The sequence below is a fragment of the Montipora foliosa genome, chromosome 1 (assembly GCF_036669935.1).
Source record: "Montipora foliosa isolate CH-2021 chromosome 1, ASM3666993v2, whole genome shotgun sequence".
In the NCBI taxonomy this organism is placed as follows: Eukaryota; Metazoa; Cnidaria; class Anthozoa; order Scleractinia; family Acroporidae; genus Montipora; species Montipora foliosa.
In genome coordinates this window covers 46,793,737-46,813,016 of record NC_090869.1, presented here as the reverse complement: position 1 = coordinate 46,813,016, position 19,280 = coordinate 46,793,737, and the positions used below count along the sequence as shown (strand labels likewise).

The following is a 19,280-nucleotide window of genomic DNA, read 5'->3' as shown; positions in this document are numbered from 1 at the left end:
GATTGGGGGATTAAAGAACCCTGTTGGGGACCCTCTATCTATACAGACCTAATATGGGCGGTGAAATATGTTGATGGTCCGATCGAAACCGCAAAATGTGTCCATTCATTATTTATCGCGTTTTGTTTCACTGAAATGATCAAGAAGCACGGCATGGAGAGATCTATTTGTTCTTGAGCTGTCGAGAGGTCCCTCTTTCTTAAGATGACGGCTGCAACTTGAAACTTTCAGAAAAAATATTAAAAGCATTTTTTTTGGCTTCTTTTTTTTTTAATCCATTCAAATGTTAGGTACGACTTTCTTTCACATTAAAAAATTTGAGGAAAGCAGCAATGACCGAATGCTGCAATTAATTATGTAAACCATATCATTCCCTTCTTAAATGTGAGCCGCAGGGTTATCCTTTTTAGGCAACTTTCACAGATGGATTACGATTTTTCGAACCGTCTCTCTAAGAATTGCTTGAGTCAGGAATTAGCATTTAATTCCAATTTATTAGAATCTGGACAGCTCAAACAATTCGCTTTCTCGAACTCTGCAATCAAGGAACTAATAAAAACTTGCGTTGGTGACGTACGACCTGCTGGAAGGAATTTAAAAGTTTCATGGGACAGGATTCTACATTCTTTTAATAAACAATTCATCTCCGTTATTAACCCCAATCAGGGACCTTGGACGACGAGATCAACATTCCTTTCTTGATTTGTAAATTAATTGGTTTTCATGTAGCACCCCTGGATAAGATATGACTGCAACCATCTTTCAGTTTTGTAACGCGCGATTTCGTTTCCTTTCCAAGGGCGCAAAAGTGGGATTTTACTGCACTTAATTTTTACTTCAAGATCAATCTTCTATCTTCACATCAATAGCTGTACAAGCGTTTTCCGCAATGATAAATATGGAACAACACTGTTTGCCAAAAAACAAGACATACTCCATATCTTAGAATTCTAATTTAACACCTGTTTCGCAGAGGATATTGTTACTTAAAATTCTTCCGTGAATGCACTTAAATTTACAAATCCGCTAATAAATAAGTAATTTTTTGAACTGATCAATATACATCTAAATTACCACTTCAGTTTAAGTCTTAAACTGGAGATAAAAACTAAATAAACCTCTTCATCATAAATAAAATGTATAGTACACTTAGCATTTCTGATTCATATAATTTTATATTATGGCGATCTGCTTGGGCGGGATGGTGCAATAATATCAAATAAATTAACCTAGTTAAAGGGCGATACGATAAGTTATAGCCCATGTTTTTTCATAGTTAATAGAGGGGAATGGTTATGAAACCAGACAACTTTCTTTGTTCTAGGTTTTTGTTCTCTTTTTTGGCCTTGACCGTGCACAAAACATAATAGTTGTTTACTCCGTACTGAAGAACTAACCAATAGAAACGTGTTGGTTACGTAATTCATGCATAGAGTATGAACGCAAAACAAAAGATTATGCACAGTCGTGGACTTTCCAACCTAAATTTTGGCATCTTTGTTTGCTCCTGTGATGTTTGCCGATCTTCCTAACCATTCCCCTCTATTAACTATGTTTTTTTCTAGCGCATGAAAAGCAGGCTCGAGCTACGATTACCCATCGCACATTGAACAATTAAATCTCCCCAACTTTGTGAGGGACATACTTTACAATGTAATACCCATAAGCCTTCAATTACTCCTGATTTTCTTCACATCCACTTTCCACAGGAGCGAATACACCGTTAGAGAATCTATAAATTGATGTAGAAATTGTGTAATGAACAAAGTTAATTGATAAAAGATAATTCTCGCCCATACTTGGACAACTTCGGCAAGTTGTAACCAAGGAAGGGCTTCAAAAAAATTTTGTTTAAATGTTTTTTAAACTTGGGCTTTCCAGGGGAACGACACCCGAGGTTAAACTTCGGTCTCGTTTTTTTTTCTTGCGTTCAGTCAAAAATCGCACTCAAGTTTGTAAAGCGCATGCGCAAAATTAGCCAAAGTGCATACAGGGCATGGTCGTGCAATGGTCGATTGATCTTTTATAGTGCATGTGCGAACATTGAGGCATGCGTGGCAATGAAAGAAAATGGTGTCGTTGAACACCGTTTGCGGTAGACCACACCAAAAGATGTTGAGCGTTTCTTGGTTTTTCATTTGACGATCCCAGACGTCAGGAAAGCACGAGTTCACGCAGATACGCGTCTAGTTACTGGGAAATGGCCTTAACTGCCCAGGTAAGTACAAGAGTGATTCATTACCTGCACTTTCGGTCGTAACTCCTGTTTATCTCAAGGACAAACCTATTAAAGAACTTAAATCGAAAGTTGTTGTTACCTTGCTGAATTCTGGTGGATGTTACATATACCTACCTACATACATCCATACCTAACCTTTATTGCCATGTCTAGTCGTTCATTGCAAGAAGGTCAAGTTCACGTTCAAGTTCTTCTTCTTCTTCTTCTTTACGCCAAAGATCTCCCATTCTCAAGTCTCTCTTCTCAGCAAGCCTAATTATAGCTTGTGATGGTGTACTCCGCGTGCATTCACAGATATCTGTTATCCAGCTTCTCCGTGGTCTACCACGCCCTCTGTTTCCAACTTCATCTTCTGCTTTGCGCAATTTGAATCAGGGGTATATCTACTCCGGCTATGTCTTCCACCTATTCTTTCATTCACTCGTTTGTGCGTCTGTCCCTCCAAGTGATGCCCAGTAGTCTTCTATAGCGCTTAAATATTAACGCACTTACCTTTTTTAAAATCTCTTTACTGTATGTCCAGGACTCGCATCCATGAAGTAAAACAGATATCACAATCGACTAACAGAGTACACGAAGTAAATACAAAACTACTTGCAATGTATATCCTTAAATGGTCTGAAATATTTCACAGCAATATATTGACTAGACGCATCCTGATGTCCTGGATCGTCAGATTATTTAGGTTAGAGTGGAGTGATGGTAACGATTTTTGTTATAAGTTCACTCGTAAATGTTCGCTGGTAAAGCTGGGTGACCGACCCGTTGCGAAAACACTCGACATTTTTTGGCGTGGGTGTACTGCGAACGGTGTGTGCATTTGCATGAAGTTTGAGCTAATTAGAAACCATACTCGTGCTTACTTTCAACGGGGGTTACGAATAGACAACGTTCGCAAGACGGAACCGTTGGGTCACGTGATAGCCCGCGTCGCCGTCGGGTACAAATTTGAATTTACGATATTCGCAGTAAAGACGACGACGTTCGTGAGGGAGGTAAATTTTCCCGCCGATTCTAAAGTTTGTTTTTAATCTTTTCACGAGGCAAGTAGTTCGATTCAAAATGCCTAACTTTACAGAAGCGAAAGCTTGTATAGCATATGCTTATGACCGAACAAGAATTGTAGTTTTATACGATGTTCAAAAGTTAAAAAAAAACTGTTTCCCTACTGAAAGGTTCGATTTGAACAAGAAAACAAACGACGAATGCAAGGCTGCGTTTAGTTTCTGCATGGAGGACATTTATTGACTTTCTGAACAGCAACCTGACGAAAAAATCACTTACAATTGTTTAGTTTTAGCTTTGATACATGCGTTATGCAAGTATCTGAAGTGCTATTCCTATCCTTGACGACACCTGACACTTGGCGTCGTGCTATTTTCAAGACGCCGGCAAATCGCCCTTACCAACGTCGTCCACTTTGGCGCGACTCCGGCAAGTCCCCACATAGGTATGCGCAGTAGGCATGTCACGTAATCTAACGGCACTGACATGCAAACGTCGTCGATTCGTTGTTCCTTAATGCCACGCATGCACTTTATAAGCTTGAGAGTGATTTGTGACTCAGACTGAACGCAAAACAACGAAGCCGAAATCTAACCTCGGGCGTTTCCCTGGAAAGCCAGAGTAATTACAACTTGCCCATCACTATCTATAAATTCAATATAATTTCAGTAAGGGCTAACTTGAATACAGGTTACAATCTCTCAGTCCCACATAACTTTACATCAGCTGATATATCCTTTTTGCGTATCATAGTTCTAAAAGCTGACAAACATTAAATAGTCCTTTCTTTTTCTGTCAGTTTTAACCCACAGCGATGGAGTATTACTTGTTAGTGACTGTCTTACAGCGAGACAGTTATATCGTCTATCCTTTCCACAGATCCGTCACGTACTTCGGTATTAATCCATTTTTAACTTTACACATCAAGATGAGTATATCTTGAGCCTTCTATTGTCTAATGTTGTTTACTTAGCTTTCTTGAGTAGAGTACGACATGTATCTGATGTATTTTTAAAGACTTCCCTTTAAGCCCTCTCTTGTGGTCTTTATAATTTTACCAGTCGGATGCTCGAGAAAAACGCCACACGAGGTGGCAATAAATTTTTCAATCTATTCAATATCCCAAGTTGCTTACTAATAGCACTTTCACATATCTCACTTAATTGAAGACTAAAATTTATCATCGGATGGGTTTGCTCTGTAAGTTCACCTCCGACAGTAACATTCTTTGATATTTATTACAGTTCACTTGCAGTAGGTTATCTCTTTCCCATTGTGTCGTTCTTTCTCAATCTTCTATCAGTGCTCAGGGACGTAAAACTGAGAAACTTATTCGTTAACTCACAAGGGGATTGCCAGCGCAAACCTCTTGCTGGACCCACTTCTCAAATATCGGTAAAATAAGTACATGCACAAAACTATAATTATTGTATGCTTAGTTACCATCTGATCATCATTCTTATGGTTAATGGTCAATGGCCAGGAAGTGCATAAAGTCCTTCTTGTTTTGAATAGGTGTCCTTGTTGGTCGTCCTAGGTCCTTTCTGCCACCCTTGTTTGTTCTAATTTCCAAAAGGACTGGGCCCTCTACACCTCTCAAGAATTTGACTGCTTCCAAGACCTCTTCTCTTTGTTCTGCTCTCATTACCTAAACAGGACAATGAGAACAACAAACAAGTTTTTAAACGATTTTATTTGAGAATAAAAACCAGCGATGAAAACTTTTTGCGACGTTTTGATGACTCCATGTCTTCATTATCAAGCTAATGAAAAAACTGAACTAGTGAAATATATATATTTATTATTCCACTATTAAACCATTTTACCATATTTGGTCAAGAGAACGCACGAAATATGAAAGGGTAATACACTGTAGTATCTCGGTTTGACCGGTTTAGAACAGAGCAAATACGGACTAAAAACAGGAGAGCACCAATCATGGCCGGACCGGACGAATTCGACTTGTTTGGCTCCCTTGGACTCGACTTTTTAAATGACAAGCTAACAGGAACGGACTATTTTACTGAACAAACGGAAGGTGGTCTTGTTACAGTTGCTGAGCAAACAGAACTGACGGAAAAAACAAAAAGCGGACAACTGAACGATGAAGACATTGACAATTTTCTTGACGAAAACAGAAAAAAAACACAACCAAAAAGACGCAAAGTGACCTTAACATATTTTACCGTTGGGCAAAAACTGTTAACGAAAAAAGAACTCTTGAAAACATAACAGAAAAAGAACTTGTCAAACTTTTAACTCACTTTCTTTTAAATGTTCGCAAGTAAAACGGAGATGAATACGAACCTGACACATTAACAGCTATGTTACGGAGTTTCGACCGTTCATTAAGGGAAAAGAGGATACAGTACAGTATACTTACTGAGAGACAGTTTACAAAGGCCAGAGAAACAACTCTGCCGTTCTGGCAAAGGGCAGAAGCCAAACAAAGCGCAAGGACTAAGTGAAACTCAAATTCAAAAGCTGTGGGACGAGAAACAACTTGGATGCCACACACCACAAAGTTTTGTACGCACGGTTTGGTTTTACAACACCCTGTTCTTTGGGTGGAGAGCTCGTGACTAACATCACCGAGTAAAGTTTGGAGACATACAAATTAAACGCGAAGAATGTTATGGAGGTATATCTTTGACAAAATTCAATGATCAGTATTTGAAATAAAATCGTACAAATCATGAATGCATCAATCCAAAGCTGAATGGCAACAAGCCGATTCTGCAAATGGCCATCACGGAAAGAGGCATAACGCAGAGAGGCATAACGCAAAAAGCCACAACGCAAATAGCCATAACGCAAAACAGCCATAACGCCAATAGACATAACGTAAAGAGAAATAACGCAGAGGCATAACGCAGAAAGATATAACGCAGCAAAGCATAACGCAAATATTCATAACATAAAATAGCCATGACGGCTGTGTACTCCGTACACAATTTCAGCTCTAAAAAAAAAGTCAATTGATTGTTCAAGGGAAAGAACATATAGTCGCTATCGGACTTTTTCTTCCTGTTTAAGTTATGCCTCTGCTTTATGGCTCTGCCTTATGCCTCATTGTGTTATCCTTTTCGCGTTATGGCCATTTGCGTTATGCGTCTTTGCATCATGCCTTTTTGCGTAATGCCTACTTGTGTTATGCCTATTCGCGCGATACCTGTTTGCGTTATGGCTATTTGCGTTATGCTTTTTTGCGTCATGCCTCTGCGTTATACCTCTTTCCGTGATGGCCATTTGCAGAATCGGCTTGTTGCCATTCAGCTTTGGATTGATTCATTCATGATTTGGACGATTTTATTTCAAATACTGATCATTGAATTTTGTCATAGATATACCTCCATAGAATGCCCCCATGGAAGAGAGTATGTTGAGTGGACAACTGAGCGTGGAAGCAAGACTCGGACTGGAGAACACGAATTCGTCCCTGACCGCACTTTCAAGTCCAAAATGTTCGCTACTGGTGGATCACGCTGTCCGGTGAGCATCATTAAAGAATACTTGGCAAGAAGACCGCCTGAAATGACCAATGCAGATTCCCCGTTTTATCTGGCGTCGATTGTTAAGCCGTCATCCAAGATTTGGTTCAAGAAACAGCCACTAGGAAAAAATTCGCTCGGTTCTTTCATGAAATCCATGAGCGATGCAGCCGGATTGACAGGTAGGCATACCAACCACTCGGTAAGGAGCCCAATGATCTCAACTCTCAGAGAGGAGAATGTGGAGCCTATTCTCTATTTTCGAATTCCCCATAATACACTTTGTTTGCCCCCCCAAATTTTGCATAAACTATTGTTTTCAAATGCTCTTGGGGACACTGCATATTCCCAAGAGCATTTGAAAACAATGGTTTATGCAAAATTTGGGAGGCAAACAAAGTGTATTATGGGGAATTCGAAAATAGAGAATAAACATCATTGGACTTGCTGGACAAAGAGAGAGACATGTCAAGGGAAAGAACATATAATCGCTATCGGACTTTTTCTTCCTGTCTAAGTTATGCCTCTGCGTTATGGCTCTGCCTTATGCCTCATTGTGTTATCCTTTTCGCGCTATGGCCATTTGCGTTATGCGTCTTTGCGTCATGCCTTTTTGCGTTATGCCTATTCGCGCGATACCTATTTGCGTTATGGCTGTTAAGTTAACTTAACTTAACTTAACATATGTCCTTGTTGCCATTCTTGTCCTTTCAAGGACATGTCCTTGAAACTCAGCAGCTATATCGATTCATGTGAAGCACGTAATAAACTTATTCTTGAAAGCCAAACCTACACCAAGAACGTTTCCACAGCGTGACGCACGCACCCTGAAGGACAGATTATGCTTTTATTACCAAATAAAATTGAAGCAAAATAATACCCATTTCGTAGTGGAATAATAAATCTCTTATTCGATGGTTTAACATATAATACTCGCGGACATTTTGCTCATTGCTCGTATTTTTCCTCGCCCCTGCGGGGCTCAGAAAATCCTACGCAACTCGCAAAATATCCGCGCGTATTATGTGTTAAACCATCGAATAAGATGTATATATATACATAAGAGAAGTGTGAAAATATTTCAAAAATTAAGGTTTACGAACGAAATAAACGATTTACTCTACACTTTTCTATGGAATGGTAAAGGCGACAAAATAAAACGGAAGGTAATGATCAATGACTTTGATCTTGGTGGCCTAAAAATGATTGATATTAGCTCCTTCAATAAATCTCTCAAAATCACATGGATAAAAAAATATTTAGATAACAATAACAAAGGAAAATGGAAAATCTTTTTGGATAAAGACCTTAAAAAATATGGCTCTCAAAGTTTTTTTTCCTACAATCTCAATGTTAGAGACATCTTATCGACAATAACAACTTCCGACGTCTTTTTAAAAGAAATATTAGGAATCTGGGCAGAAGTTAACTTTGAGCCTGAAATAAGGTCAAGAGAACACTTTCTGGATCAACAACTTTGGCATAACTCCCTAATAGTTTTTAAAAACTGGTTTACAAAGGGAATAACTCGGGTGAAACACCTGTTAGGATCAGACAACACTTTTCTTTCATTAAATGACTTCTGCTGCAAGTATGAAATAGACCCTCGCCCTCTCAGTTTCTACGGATTAATATCGGCTGTAAAGTCTCTTCGCAGTAATTCTAATTTTCAGAATTTACAAAACGCCAACTGCGAATTTGAGCCACTGACAACAAAAATTTTACAAGCTAAAAAAGCAACTACATTAATATATAAAAAACTGATTAGTAACAAGGGTTTAACCCCAGAGTCATCTCAAAAGAAATGGCTAGAGGATTGTAGCCTACCAATAAATGACAACATAAATTGGACTGATGCCTATCTCTTGGCTAAAAAATGCACGAAGAGTACTAAGCTGATAGAGTTTCAGTTTAAATTTTTACATAGACGTGTACCAACCAATAGCTTCTTATTTAGAATAGGCCTAAAGGATGATAAAAATTGCAGTTTTTGTCACACCTCCCCCGAGTCATTAATTCATCTTTTCTGGTCATGCCACATAACATCTCACTTTTGGAATAAAGTTACTGAATGGCTGAAAAACTTAATTTACTTCGTAGAGATTATATTTTGACGAACATTCCTGCTTTGGGTCTGAGACCAGACATCTCTCATTTTCCGCTTTTTATCAACTATTGTTTCCTTTTAGCACGATATCACATATGGCTCGCTAAAACAAAAGAAAACCATCCAAATCTTACGCATTTTATATGTACATTAAAATCACAATATGAAATAGAAACAAAATGTGGAGAAACAAAGAAATGGAAACCTCTTGCAGGATATATGAAGATTTAATGATAACTTAAATTATAGTTTTTATACCTATCTCTGTTTATCTCTTACGCATTAGCTTTCTCCTGATCTCCTGTCAGATGCATAGGTGATTGTACCTGTAATGTACCACATGCCTTTGATCTGTTTTTGATGTTTTATGACCTAAGCTGGAAGGATAATTATATATTTTTCTCTCCTTTTTTTCTCTTTGCCCCTGGCCGTTACTGTAGCTGTTAGCAGTGTACTGCATGTCATGTAAATATTGTGTAATTAATATAAGTAGAGTAAATAATGAGTGCAATATTATGTTAATAGAGTTAGTGAGGTAATCGTATTTGTATTGTAAGTATTGTTTTCCTAGTGTTATCGTTAATAAAATTATTGAAAAAAAAAAAACAAAAATTAAGGTTTAAGCTAAAAGTATAAAAACAGTTATTATCATAATAAAAATTGAAACTAAACGCGCAAAATAATCTATTGTCATGTAAAAAGTTTTGCACGGACGGAATCTGATTGTGTATTTAGTTTGGGTTGCAATCTCCTTATGAACAGCATCTCGTAGATTAGCAAGTCGAGCTTGGTGCGATATTTCTTTAGAATGGTAAAATGATCTTGTAAATTGCAATCACGTAGCTTATGTTCTTCTTTTAATTGTTTTCCAATAGCAGAGTACGTTCAGCGATGCTTTGGAAGAGATGCCGGAAGGTATATCCAACATAATCTGTATCATACAGATCATATGAGAATTTGTAGATAAAGCAGTGCTGATTAATGAGGGGAGGTTTAGGCTCTACCATTACCAGCTTTGTCTGCGCGCAAGGCAAAGCAAATTAAAAGTGCACCGTGAAATCCAGCAAGGCAAACTCGTCAGAATTGTTTGCCATTCAAAGATCGGACATCGGCCGACATCGTTCGACGAAATCTTAGCGACCTGAGCGAGATAATCGGAGCAGATCTACGCCCAATGTTTAAGAGCAAAAAATTTGTGATGAAATCAAAGTGGTAGAACCAAAACCAGGTAGGAACCTACCAGTTGCTTTTCGCATGGTAATCATGGCTAGCGGTATTGCTCGTGGGCGCCTATGACGACGACGTCTCCCAATAATTAATAATATCTTAATAATAATCATCATCATCATAATCATAATCATTATTATTCAACTGCAGTTAGTAGAGTACAGTACAAATAACACCCAAACAAGTACAAATATCTCACGGTATTTGTACTCGAGAAGGCCATTTGACCCGTTTTTAACAAACGCATTAGTCTTACAGCGGTAAAAACGGCTGAAAATGCTAATTTTGGTCAGCGAAAAGTTCAAGACGCAGTGTATACTAAGCGGTATCACGCTAACCTTCAGCTCTCCCTACCACCACCAGGCAAACTGCCTAGCTGAGAGCACAATTGGAACTTGCAAGAGCTCGCTGTTAAAGGCAACAGAGAGTGAAGAATGTCCTTAAACAGCCCGATGGATGTACCGCACAACACCACTGGACAACCAGCTTCCCTCACCTTACAAGTTACTCTTTGGGCGAAAACCTCAAACACTGCTACCAAGTGCAACAAGCAACCTCCTGTCCAAACAACCTCTGGACGACACCCACCTTTAAACAAACTAACAGTGTCAGGCCAAGCAAGCAGAAACCCACAACAAGGAAGCCGGCATCGACAAAAGGATCTTGAACAACAAGGAGTCAGTGTTTCGTAATACCTTAAAAGGCATTTAGGAACCAGCTGTTATAATGAACAGTACGCAACCCATCCAAGAGCCCAGAACACATCTAGTTGGCATTGGTGGCAGAATATATCAAACAACATGGAAGCATCTGAAGCCTAGAATTCAGAGCGAGACCACACCAGTGCCAGATGGTGACCTATAAGAAGCCCCCCACCGGATAAACAGTTTGTGAGTCCACCTGTACTGAAAAATTAAGCTAACGTTACCGCAAATACAGCACCAGGCGAGATGACCCCTGTCAAGGAAGTACCACCATCTAGCCCATCTATACCAGACCATGATCTTGAATGTCAAGGGAGAGAACGAGAGAGTAATTCCCCGCAGCAGCCAAGACGCCACACCAGAAGTGCACGAAGCGTGACCCAAGTGCTAGCTAAATTTAACGACAGGAACCGCATGCATTGTTTTTATTGCCCAAATCCTTGTATACACATTAAGTTGATCCAGAGTCATAGTTATGATATGCAATGTTTGCTTTTGATGTTTTGTTACTATAATGCGTTACCGCGTTACAGTTACATAAGCTTGATGCCTCCCCAGGTCTTTCCCATCTCCTTGATTTCTTTCTCCACTGTCCATCGCCAAGTGATCTTGAAGTGGCCCCTCTTCCGTTTCCCTTCTGGGTTCCAATGTAAAGCAGTTTTCGTAATGGAGGTTTCTTGACGGGTAACATGGCCAATCCACCTCCAGCGTCACCTCACAGGATGGTAGCCATTGGTTCAGTTCCACACCGTTCAAAGAGATCTTTATTTGAGATGACATTAGGCCAAACGATGCGTAGGATACGCCGAAGGCCCTAGGTGTGAAATGTGGAGAGTTTTGTTAAATCCTTCTCCGTTAGGCGCCAACATTCTGAACCATACAGGAGAGTTGAAAGGACGCAGCTGTGATAGATCTTCAGCTTGGTGAGAGTACTGTAAGCGGAGGAGTGCCATACTTCATACTACATTCATCATGTTAAGCGAGTTTCTGGCCTTGTTGAGACGGCTCTGAATATCTAGATCAGTTCCTCCATCTCTACTGATGATGCTGCCAAGATAGGTAAATCTGTCTGTGTAAGGAAGTTCTTCATTATCAATCTGGACTGGTCGTGCGTCGGTAGTATTCAGTCCCTTTAATTTCGGTCTTCTTGCTGCTGATGTTGAAGCCAACTTGGTTCGCAAAGGTCTTAAGGCGTTGCGTCTCGTTGGGTTGTGTGGTAGTAAGGCTAGATCATCAGTGTAATCTAGGTCCTCCAAATAGGAAAAGGGCGTCCATCCGATGCCCCTGATCTGATCCTCAGTGGTGCGCCGCATGATCCAGTCCACAAAAAGGTTGAGAAGCAATGTGGACATGACACACCCCTGCCTGACACCAGTGTGGACTTGAAATGAGATGTCACCATCACCAACCGAGCAGGTAAAGTTATCATTATCATAGTGTGGACATTGCCATAATTGGGTACATAGTTAATGCATGGAGACGGTTATGAAACTGGACAAGTTTCTTTGTTTCGTGTTTTTGTCCGTATTTTTGGCCTTGACCCTGCACAAAACACGCCTTTTTTCGAGAAAATAACCAATCAAATCCTTCGATTAAATTATGAGCAACTAATTTGCGGACCCGTGCGAAGCGAAAACAAAAGATTGTGCAGGGTCGCGGTCAATTCAACATCGATTGCAACAACATTGTTCTCGCTTTTGAAAGTTCTAAGGTTTCATAACCAGTCCCTAGATTAACTATGTTGGGTATTATGCTTCATGCAGGTGCTTCTTTTAGATAAGCACATGAATACGTGCGAGCGTGATTAAAAGCGTTGCTTAAAACACACTGGGTTTGACTCCATCTTCAATCAATGCTCAACCCAACACAGTCTTTTCATTGTTTACTTTTGTACAACAATTCAATTGATATCCAAGTTTAGTATCACCCAACTAGTGGACTAATGCAAATCTTGCATTTTAATTGGCTACGCCACTGAAGGACTATTAGTAATAGTCCTGGAGTAGCGAAATGCGTGACGTTTTGTTTCGTTTTATTCCCAAATAAATATTTCTTCAACTTGTATTTGATAACTTTATTTATAATTGCCTTTTCTGTGCGACCAGTTGGGTGATACTAAAACAATTAGACCCTTCGCCCTCAAGGGCCACGGGGCAATAGCCCATTCGGCTTTGCCTCATGGGCTATTGAGGCTACGGGTCTAATTGTTAAATAGTAACCAGAACTAATCCCAACCTGACCCTAACTTTTCTCCAGGCTTAATTTAGGCTCCAAAAAAGTTTCTTTAATTCATATGCATATTTAACCAAGGAAAAATGAGGATCACCAGTTTAACCTACAGCAGGTAAAAACGGATTCAACCTGAGAACGGATTTTGGGGCAAACTAGAAATACAAAATGCAAATAAGAAACAAACAGATACTAGGAATTGCGGGAATTTAAACGACTTAATACAATAATAACTGGAATGCAAGGTGAACAGCAAATTAAAATACAAGTGTCAAATTAATATGTTTCAGTTCTTTGTTAAGTGCGGGTCGTTCCCATTCAATATGGAAGGCTTCCTTGATCTTAACCTGGAAAGGGGCAAGGGCCGAGTCTAACATGGCAAAGCAGCTACCTGAACAAATAAGTTCTTACTCGACTCGGAGCCTTGCAGATGTCGGTATAGGTATGGGAATTACGATCCGAAAGCAAATGTTTGCGAATCAAATTTATGGTGGTTTCACCGACATATCTGGTGTTACAACCTGCACATGCAACTATAACCTGGGAACGCAACACATTTCGGATCGTGTCCTTCATACTAAACATGGAAGTAGAGGCTACGCGCATGTCTACATCCTTACAATACCTCTTGGCAAAGATTTTAATTTTAGGTCGTACTAAAAGAGAGAAGGGGCTGTTATGTGCTGGAATAACCAAGAGATCTCCGCGAACAAGGCATAAGTGAAAACGACCTCCCGAGTACGCTATAAGGCACGCAACAAAAGTGTGACAATAAGCAGTTACCCGTTTTCACTATTATTTCATTAATTTTACACTATTACTGTTACTTTGGTTAAAGATTAAGTTAAGCAGTTCGTAAAGCAGGCTTACTGTATTTTATGGCCATTCATGTGTTGATCTTGATTAACTTCTAACTCCAAGTTCCACCGACTGTAGACAACAATGCTTGACTTCCATGATTCACTGGGTTCTTTCCACTCACTTGATTTTCTGTGTACACAAACTCTTACAGAAGACTTCATAATGAACTCTGACTTCTTTACTTTTCGAACCGCGCACCGGTGGCTCAATTGCTTGAGCGTCGGGCTGTCACGCTGGAGGTCGCGGGTTCGAACCCCGGCCGGATCATCACTCAGGATCTTAACATAACTGAGGAGAAAGTGCTGCCTTTGTAATTTTTATCTGCAAATGGTTAGACCTTCAAGTCTTCTCGGATAAGGACTGTAAACCGTAGGTCCCGTCTGACAAATATCTTCTATGTTCATAAGTTCCCTGTGGGACGTTAAAGAACCCAAACACTATTCGAGAAGAGAAGGGGATAACGTCCCCGGTCTAAAAAGGCTTGTGGTGTACGAGGCCACCTAAGCAGAAACAGCCACAAGTCAAAAAGGGACTTTGCCGAGTGCTGGAACATGTAGATGTACATGTTTTCGGCTATCATTTCTTTCTTCTCTCCGGATATCGCAAGGTCAAAGGTAATAGCTCCACCATAGTTATCGCAGTTGATTATAGCTTCCTCACAGTACAGCATCCATCCATAGCACACATGTAAGTTCAATCACAGCCAGCCACGAGGGTAAGCCCTCGGGCAATTGAGGTTTTTCTTTAACTTACAAGCCTGATTTTATACTTTCAATCTAAGCATCTAGAAAGTTTTGTTACTATTTATAGTATATTACAAAGTTTACAATTTGTAGAAACTGCCGAGTCACATAAAAGAAATTTCTGGAATATCTGGAATATTACAGATTGTACGATAATTCTAGAAAAGTCTGGAATTGCATGACAAATAAAGCTTCTTTTCAGCGGTCCTCTCGGGGTGACTTAAGCGAAGGGCTGTGCACTTACACTGTAATGAAAGTATTGCTTAATTAGCCCTAAAGTTGCATAATATTGCATGGAAAACAGTTTTTCATCAAACCATGTGTTGTTGATTTTGAAAGCCCTGTCCACTGATGTACGAATGAGGGCAATTTTGTAAGAGAAGGGTGTGAAACTGAAAAAATTAGTAAGCAGTCCAGTGTAAGTTTTCTTACGAAACAATGATGTAACTAGAAAATCAGAGCGACTGTTATCAACAAGGACATCTGTTTCATGCCTTTCACTGACTTATGAAATAAAATAGGGCTGCATACACCTTATTCCAAAATGGCCACTGATTTATGCGGATACAAATTGGCCCTTGTTGCCTCGTTCAAGATAAAATATTCTTTTGAATTTTAAGCTTAAGAACGAGGCATCAAGGGCTTGTTTGAATAAAAACAAAAGAATATTTAAATGGCGTCCATTATGGAATAAGGTGTATAACGCAAAGCTGCCAAGAGAAAAGGGATTTATTTCATGGATTCGCTGCACGCAACACTAGCTATGTGAGATAGCCCTGCCTTCACAACCCTTTCCAAGAAAGGCGGATTAAGAGCTGCTGTAAAGCACCATGCTATAACACATTTTTCTTCTATACAGTGCAGTCACTGAAAATACAGACTATATGGAACTTTGACTATGTCAACTTGGACAGAGTAGTAAATCTGTTTGATTAATGTCAGCAGAACAAGCCAGTGTTTTACAAACAAACTTAAAACTCCTCCCTTGCTTGTGAGAGACTTTGAAACTACAGCAAAGTAAACTTAAGTCATTATTGAGCCAAAAGAATAATGTCACATAACTGCAGTTTGTTAACTCAGTCCTTGATGTAAGACAAATGGAACTTACTGCTTTATAGCCGCAAGACCGAGCCACACCCAAAAAGTCAAACGATTCACTCGCCCCACTTGTGGGCTGGCCCCCCACAGAGTCATGGCAGCCGTTGTTTATCACGATGTGTTTAAAGTTTGGAACATCACTTTGTCCGATGGTTGCTAAGGCACCCATGTGCATGAGGACTGCACCATCACCATCGAAACAAAAAACCTACAAAAAGTTTAATATTCAGGTATAATCATGCAAGGATAGAGAGTCTAATAACAAGACATTTCTCTGAACCACATAAATAGCCTGCACAGCATGCGGTTTTGTCCGAGCAAATTAACAATCAACAAAGATGCAAGGGAACTGGGGCAGGGAAAACCTCCCTTCCCCTGCCCCAATTGCCACATTTCCTCCCGGCTTGTTTGTTCTTTTTTGCCAATTGTTTGTCCGCTTGGACAGCTATGCAGGCTAGGACAAAACTGCCCACTGAGCAGGCTACCACAGACACCCCTCCACTTTGTGGATTCATTGAAATCCACGACCACTTCTCATATGGAACCATATAAGAGCTTTAAATTCAAACTGCTTATGACCTCAATTAACTCTTCTGTTTTTGCTGCATTGGCTCACAATGGAACAATTGAGGGAAAGAGGTTGATGAAGACAAGGTCAACATCAAAATACTCTACATTAAATAGCAATTTCCCAGGAACCATCACAATGAAAATCACTTTTTGCATGAAGTCAACCAGGCACTGTACTGGCACTAATTACAAAGAAACTTTGAAACACCTGTCTTTTTGGTCTAAACTGAGCAATTCCAAGTGCAATAGCTGATGCATGACCCATTGATCCCACTGTCAAGAAATCCTTTTCATGACCTTGTCCTTTGGCTACACGGTATTCAAACAGCTCACGTGACAACATACCAGTTGTACCAACAACCACATCACGGTCTCCAAGAGCATCAACAATAGTTTTCATGGCCCCTTCTCTATTCAGTGGATATCTACATGTAGAACATGAAATAAAGGCATTTTAAGCACAACCCTTGATTCATTTCTAATTTAACTCTAGTTGACGACACTTAAAGAAAAATAGCTGACTCATGAAAGCCTTACTACAACTGAAATAAAATTTAAACTTTGGCATCTGTAGGTACTATCATCATCATCATCATCATCATCATTTATTGATATTTAAGTATAGCTGCTTTACATGTTTGTATAGAGTTAATCAACATACATATCTGGTTCTTTTTCAAGCTTGAAGGGCAGAAAGTTTTGCCTCCTTACTAGCAGACAGTAAGGTCCTTTAGTTGTTTCCATGTGTTTTCTAGCCACATACAAAGCCTAAAAAGACATTTAAAATAAATGTTTGGCTCTGTTCCATACAGGCACCTTAGAGAAGGCACAGGGTACTGTGACTTCACTAGCTGTTGCAGCTTCAACTTCTCAACTTAAAAGTAAATTACAAGCAGATCTTTACAGATAGATTTTTCAGCCCAAAATGAGTGGTACGCTTTCAACGGTGGTACATGTACGCTTTTGTACCAGTGGTACAATACAAGTCCTTAAACATCACTAAACAGTTACCACAAAATGAAGTCTTATTTTTGTGAATGCATAGTCCTAATGGGTTTATAAATAGAGCTACAAAAAATACTCTCTTAAAATCCGAGATCGTTATGGGTTAATTGGTCTTAAAAACAAATGCATGTATAAAGGTTTAATGGAAGGTACCAATCAATTTACTTTGCTTTCATCGAAAGGTTATGAAATGACATATCATATGGATACCAGGTAATGATATCTAATCAAAAACAATGAAAACAAAAGTTGATTCAACAAAGGATTTAAGGTATTATATGTGTCTTTTGCAGCTTAAAGAGGTTAACTGCTGAGGTAGACAAGAGCTACGTGTCAATTACTTGTTCAGCGCCTTCTTGGTAGTCAGGCAAAACTTGGAATGGAATGCCACATGATGCTAACAAAACAATAATAGTAATAAAAGCAAATTACTTATTGGTAAAGAGGGGAACAATTATAAGCAAGGATGATCTCAAACAATGATAAAACCACCTGTCAATGGTCACAATAATAATAATAATAATAAAATAATTATTATGGGCTTACGTTATGTCACATAATGGATTATTGTAGTCTAACAAACAAAAAAACAATTCTGCAACATGATATGAACATAAAACACCAGTCAAGGAAAAAATACACAGGCTTGATATTCATCTATAATTTACAAATGTACATGTTCGCTTTCCCTTATAATCCATATAAACAAACAGTACTATTTTTATAGAAACGGTTTTTTTTAATGTTTTTATTAGTAGCCAACATGAAACACAGACAACTATCTACAATAATCCAGAACACCCTCTTAGGAAGCACATACAATACAGTACCAAGTATTCCTGGAGTTGCTTGCCCCTGTACCACATGCTGTGGTTCATCCCTTTTTCCCGGCTCTCCTCTCCAACCCACTAACAACAACATGGGAATACTATAGACATTAGGCACAGCAAGTGACATCACAGGATTGACAATGTTGCCTAATCCAGAGTTCTGGCGGAAGAAAAACAATTTTGCAATTAAGAAAGCGCTTAAGGTTAGGGGTTGCAATTTGAAATGTTAATAATGTTACTGCAGTTATATTAATATTTGGCTTGCATATTAAGATATCTTCTCAACACATCGAAATTCTCTAGGGAACTTTTCAATCTAAAGACTGGCTGATGCAATTAACACTACAAATGATATCTTAAAAACTCAGACACTAGTGCAGATGTATCAAGGTTCTTTGGAATGCCTATAAGTTGCAAAGTTAATTATATGTGGTAAACAGTCATTCGGTTATAAAAAAATCTGAAAAAACTAACCTGAAGGTATACTACTCCTGCCCTGCCAGTCGCCATGTGATAGCCAGCTGCAAGGGCAATTGCTTGTCCTTCATTGCTTGTTATAACATGCCGTGACTTTGGAACTACTGCTGTCACATATGCACAGAAGTCTTTGAGAAGAGAGTCCGGCACACCACAAAAAAAATCCATTCCATGCATACATAATGCATTGTAGAAATCTTTAGGGTTTAGGAAGTCCCTCACTAACTCTGTAAATTGTCCAGCATCCTCATTTCTCAATCTCTGCTCAGCAATCTGGAGACAGTTATGGGATGGAAAGGAGTTTTCTTATCATTTTGGCAAAGAGCTTAGTATTATTTTTTAACTCAAATACATGCATCTCTGCAAAATACAACCATCTCATCTAATGCTGGACTGAACATCATCTTATTATTATAACATTTCCTTATAAACATTTTAAAATGAAACTTCTTTGCAACCAATTCTCACAAATTCCCCTAATTACATGTACATCATTTGTTGCTGCAGGAATCATCTCAAAAGTAGGTTTCAACTTGGATCCACAAAATATTCTCTTATGGTAAATGAGAGTCTCATGTTACAAAACTAGCTTCCAACCACCATGTTTGGTTTTCTATTCTTGCTTAATTTACCTGACAAAGTGTGGAATTCCATACCAAACAGGCTATGTTCAGTAATAATTTTGCATGGAAGA

At 39.1% G+C, this 19,280-nt stretch overlaps 1 protein-coding gene across 3 annotated transcripts in view; it reads right to left on the bottom strand.

Moving 5' to 3' along the window:
* Nucleotides 1-260: 260 nt before the first annotated feature.
* LOC137999740 (phosphonopyruvate decarboxylase-like) overlaps nucleotides 261-19,280 on the bottom strand; it is a 24,424-nt gene continuing 5,404 nt past the window's right edge. For 2 of the 3 annotated variants that reach the window (XM_068845639.1, XM_068845620.1), the window contains exons 4-10: nucleotides 18,584-18,859; nucleotides 18,110-18,269; nucleotides 17,621-17,676; nucleotides 16,936-17,042; nucleotides 16,483-16,699; nucleotides 15,715-15,912; nucleotides 261-4,892 (exon numbers count right to left, since the gene is read on the bottom strand). In XM_068845639.1, coding sequence (XP_068701740.1) covers nucleotides 4,710-4,892; nucleotides 15,715-15,912; nucleotides 16,483-16,699; nucleotides 16,936-17,042; nucleotides 17,621-17,676; nucleotides 18,110-18,269; nucleotides 18,584-18,763 — 1,101 coding nt within the window. In that variant the 5' untranslated portion in view covers nucleotides 18,764-18,859 and the 3' untranslated portion in view covers nucleotides 261-4,709. The remainder of the gene's footprint in view (nucleotides 4,893-15,714; nucleotides 15,913-16,482; nucleotides 16,700-16,935; nucleotides 17,043-17,620; nucleotides 17,677-18,109; nucleotides 18,270-18,583; nucleotides 18,860-19,280) is intronic. The other variant, XM_068845631.1, reaches the window with a different exon arrangement.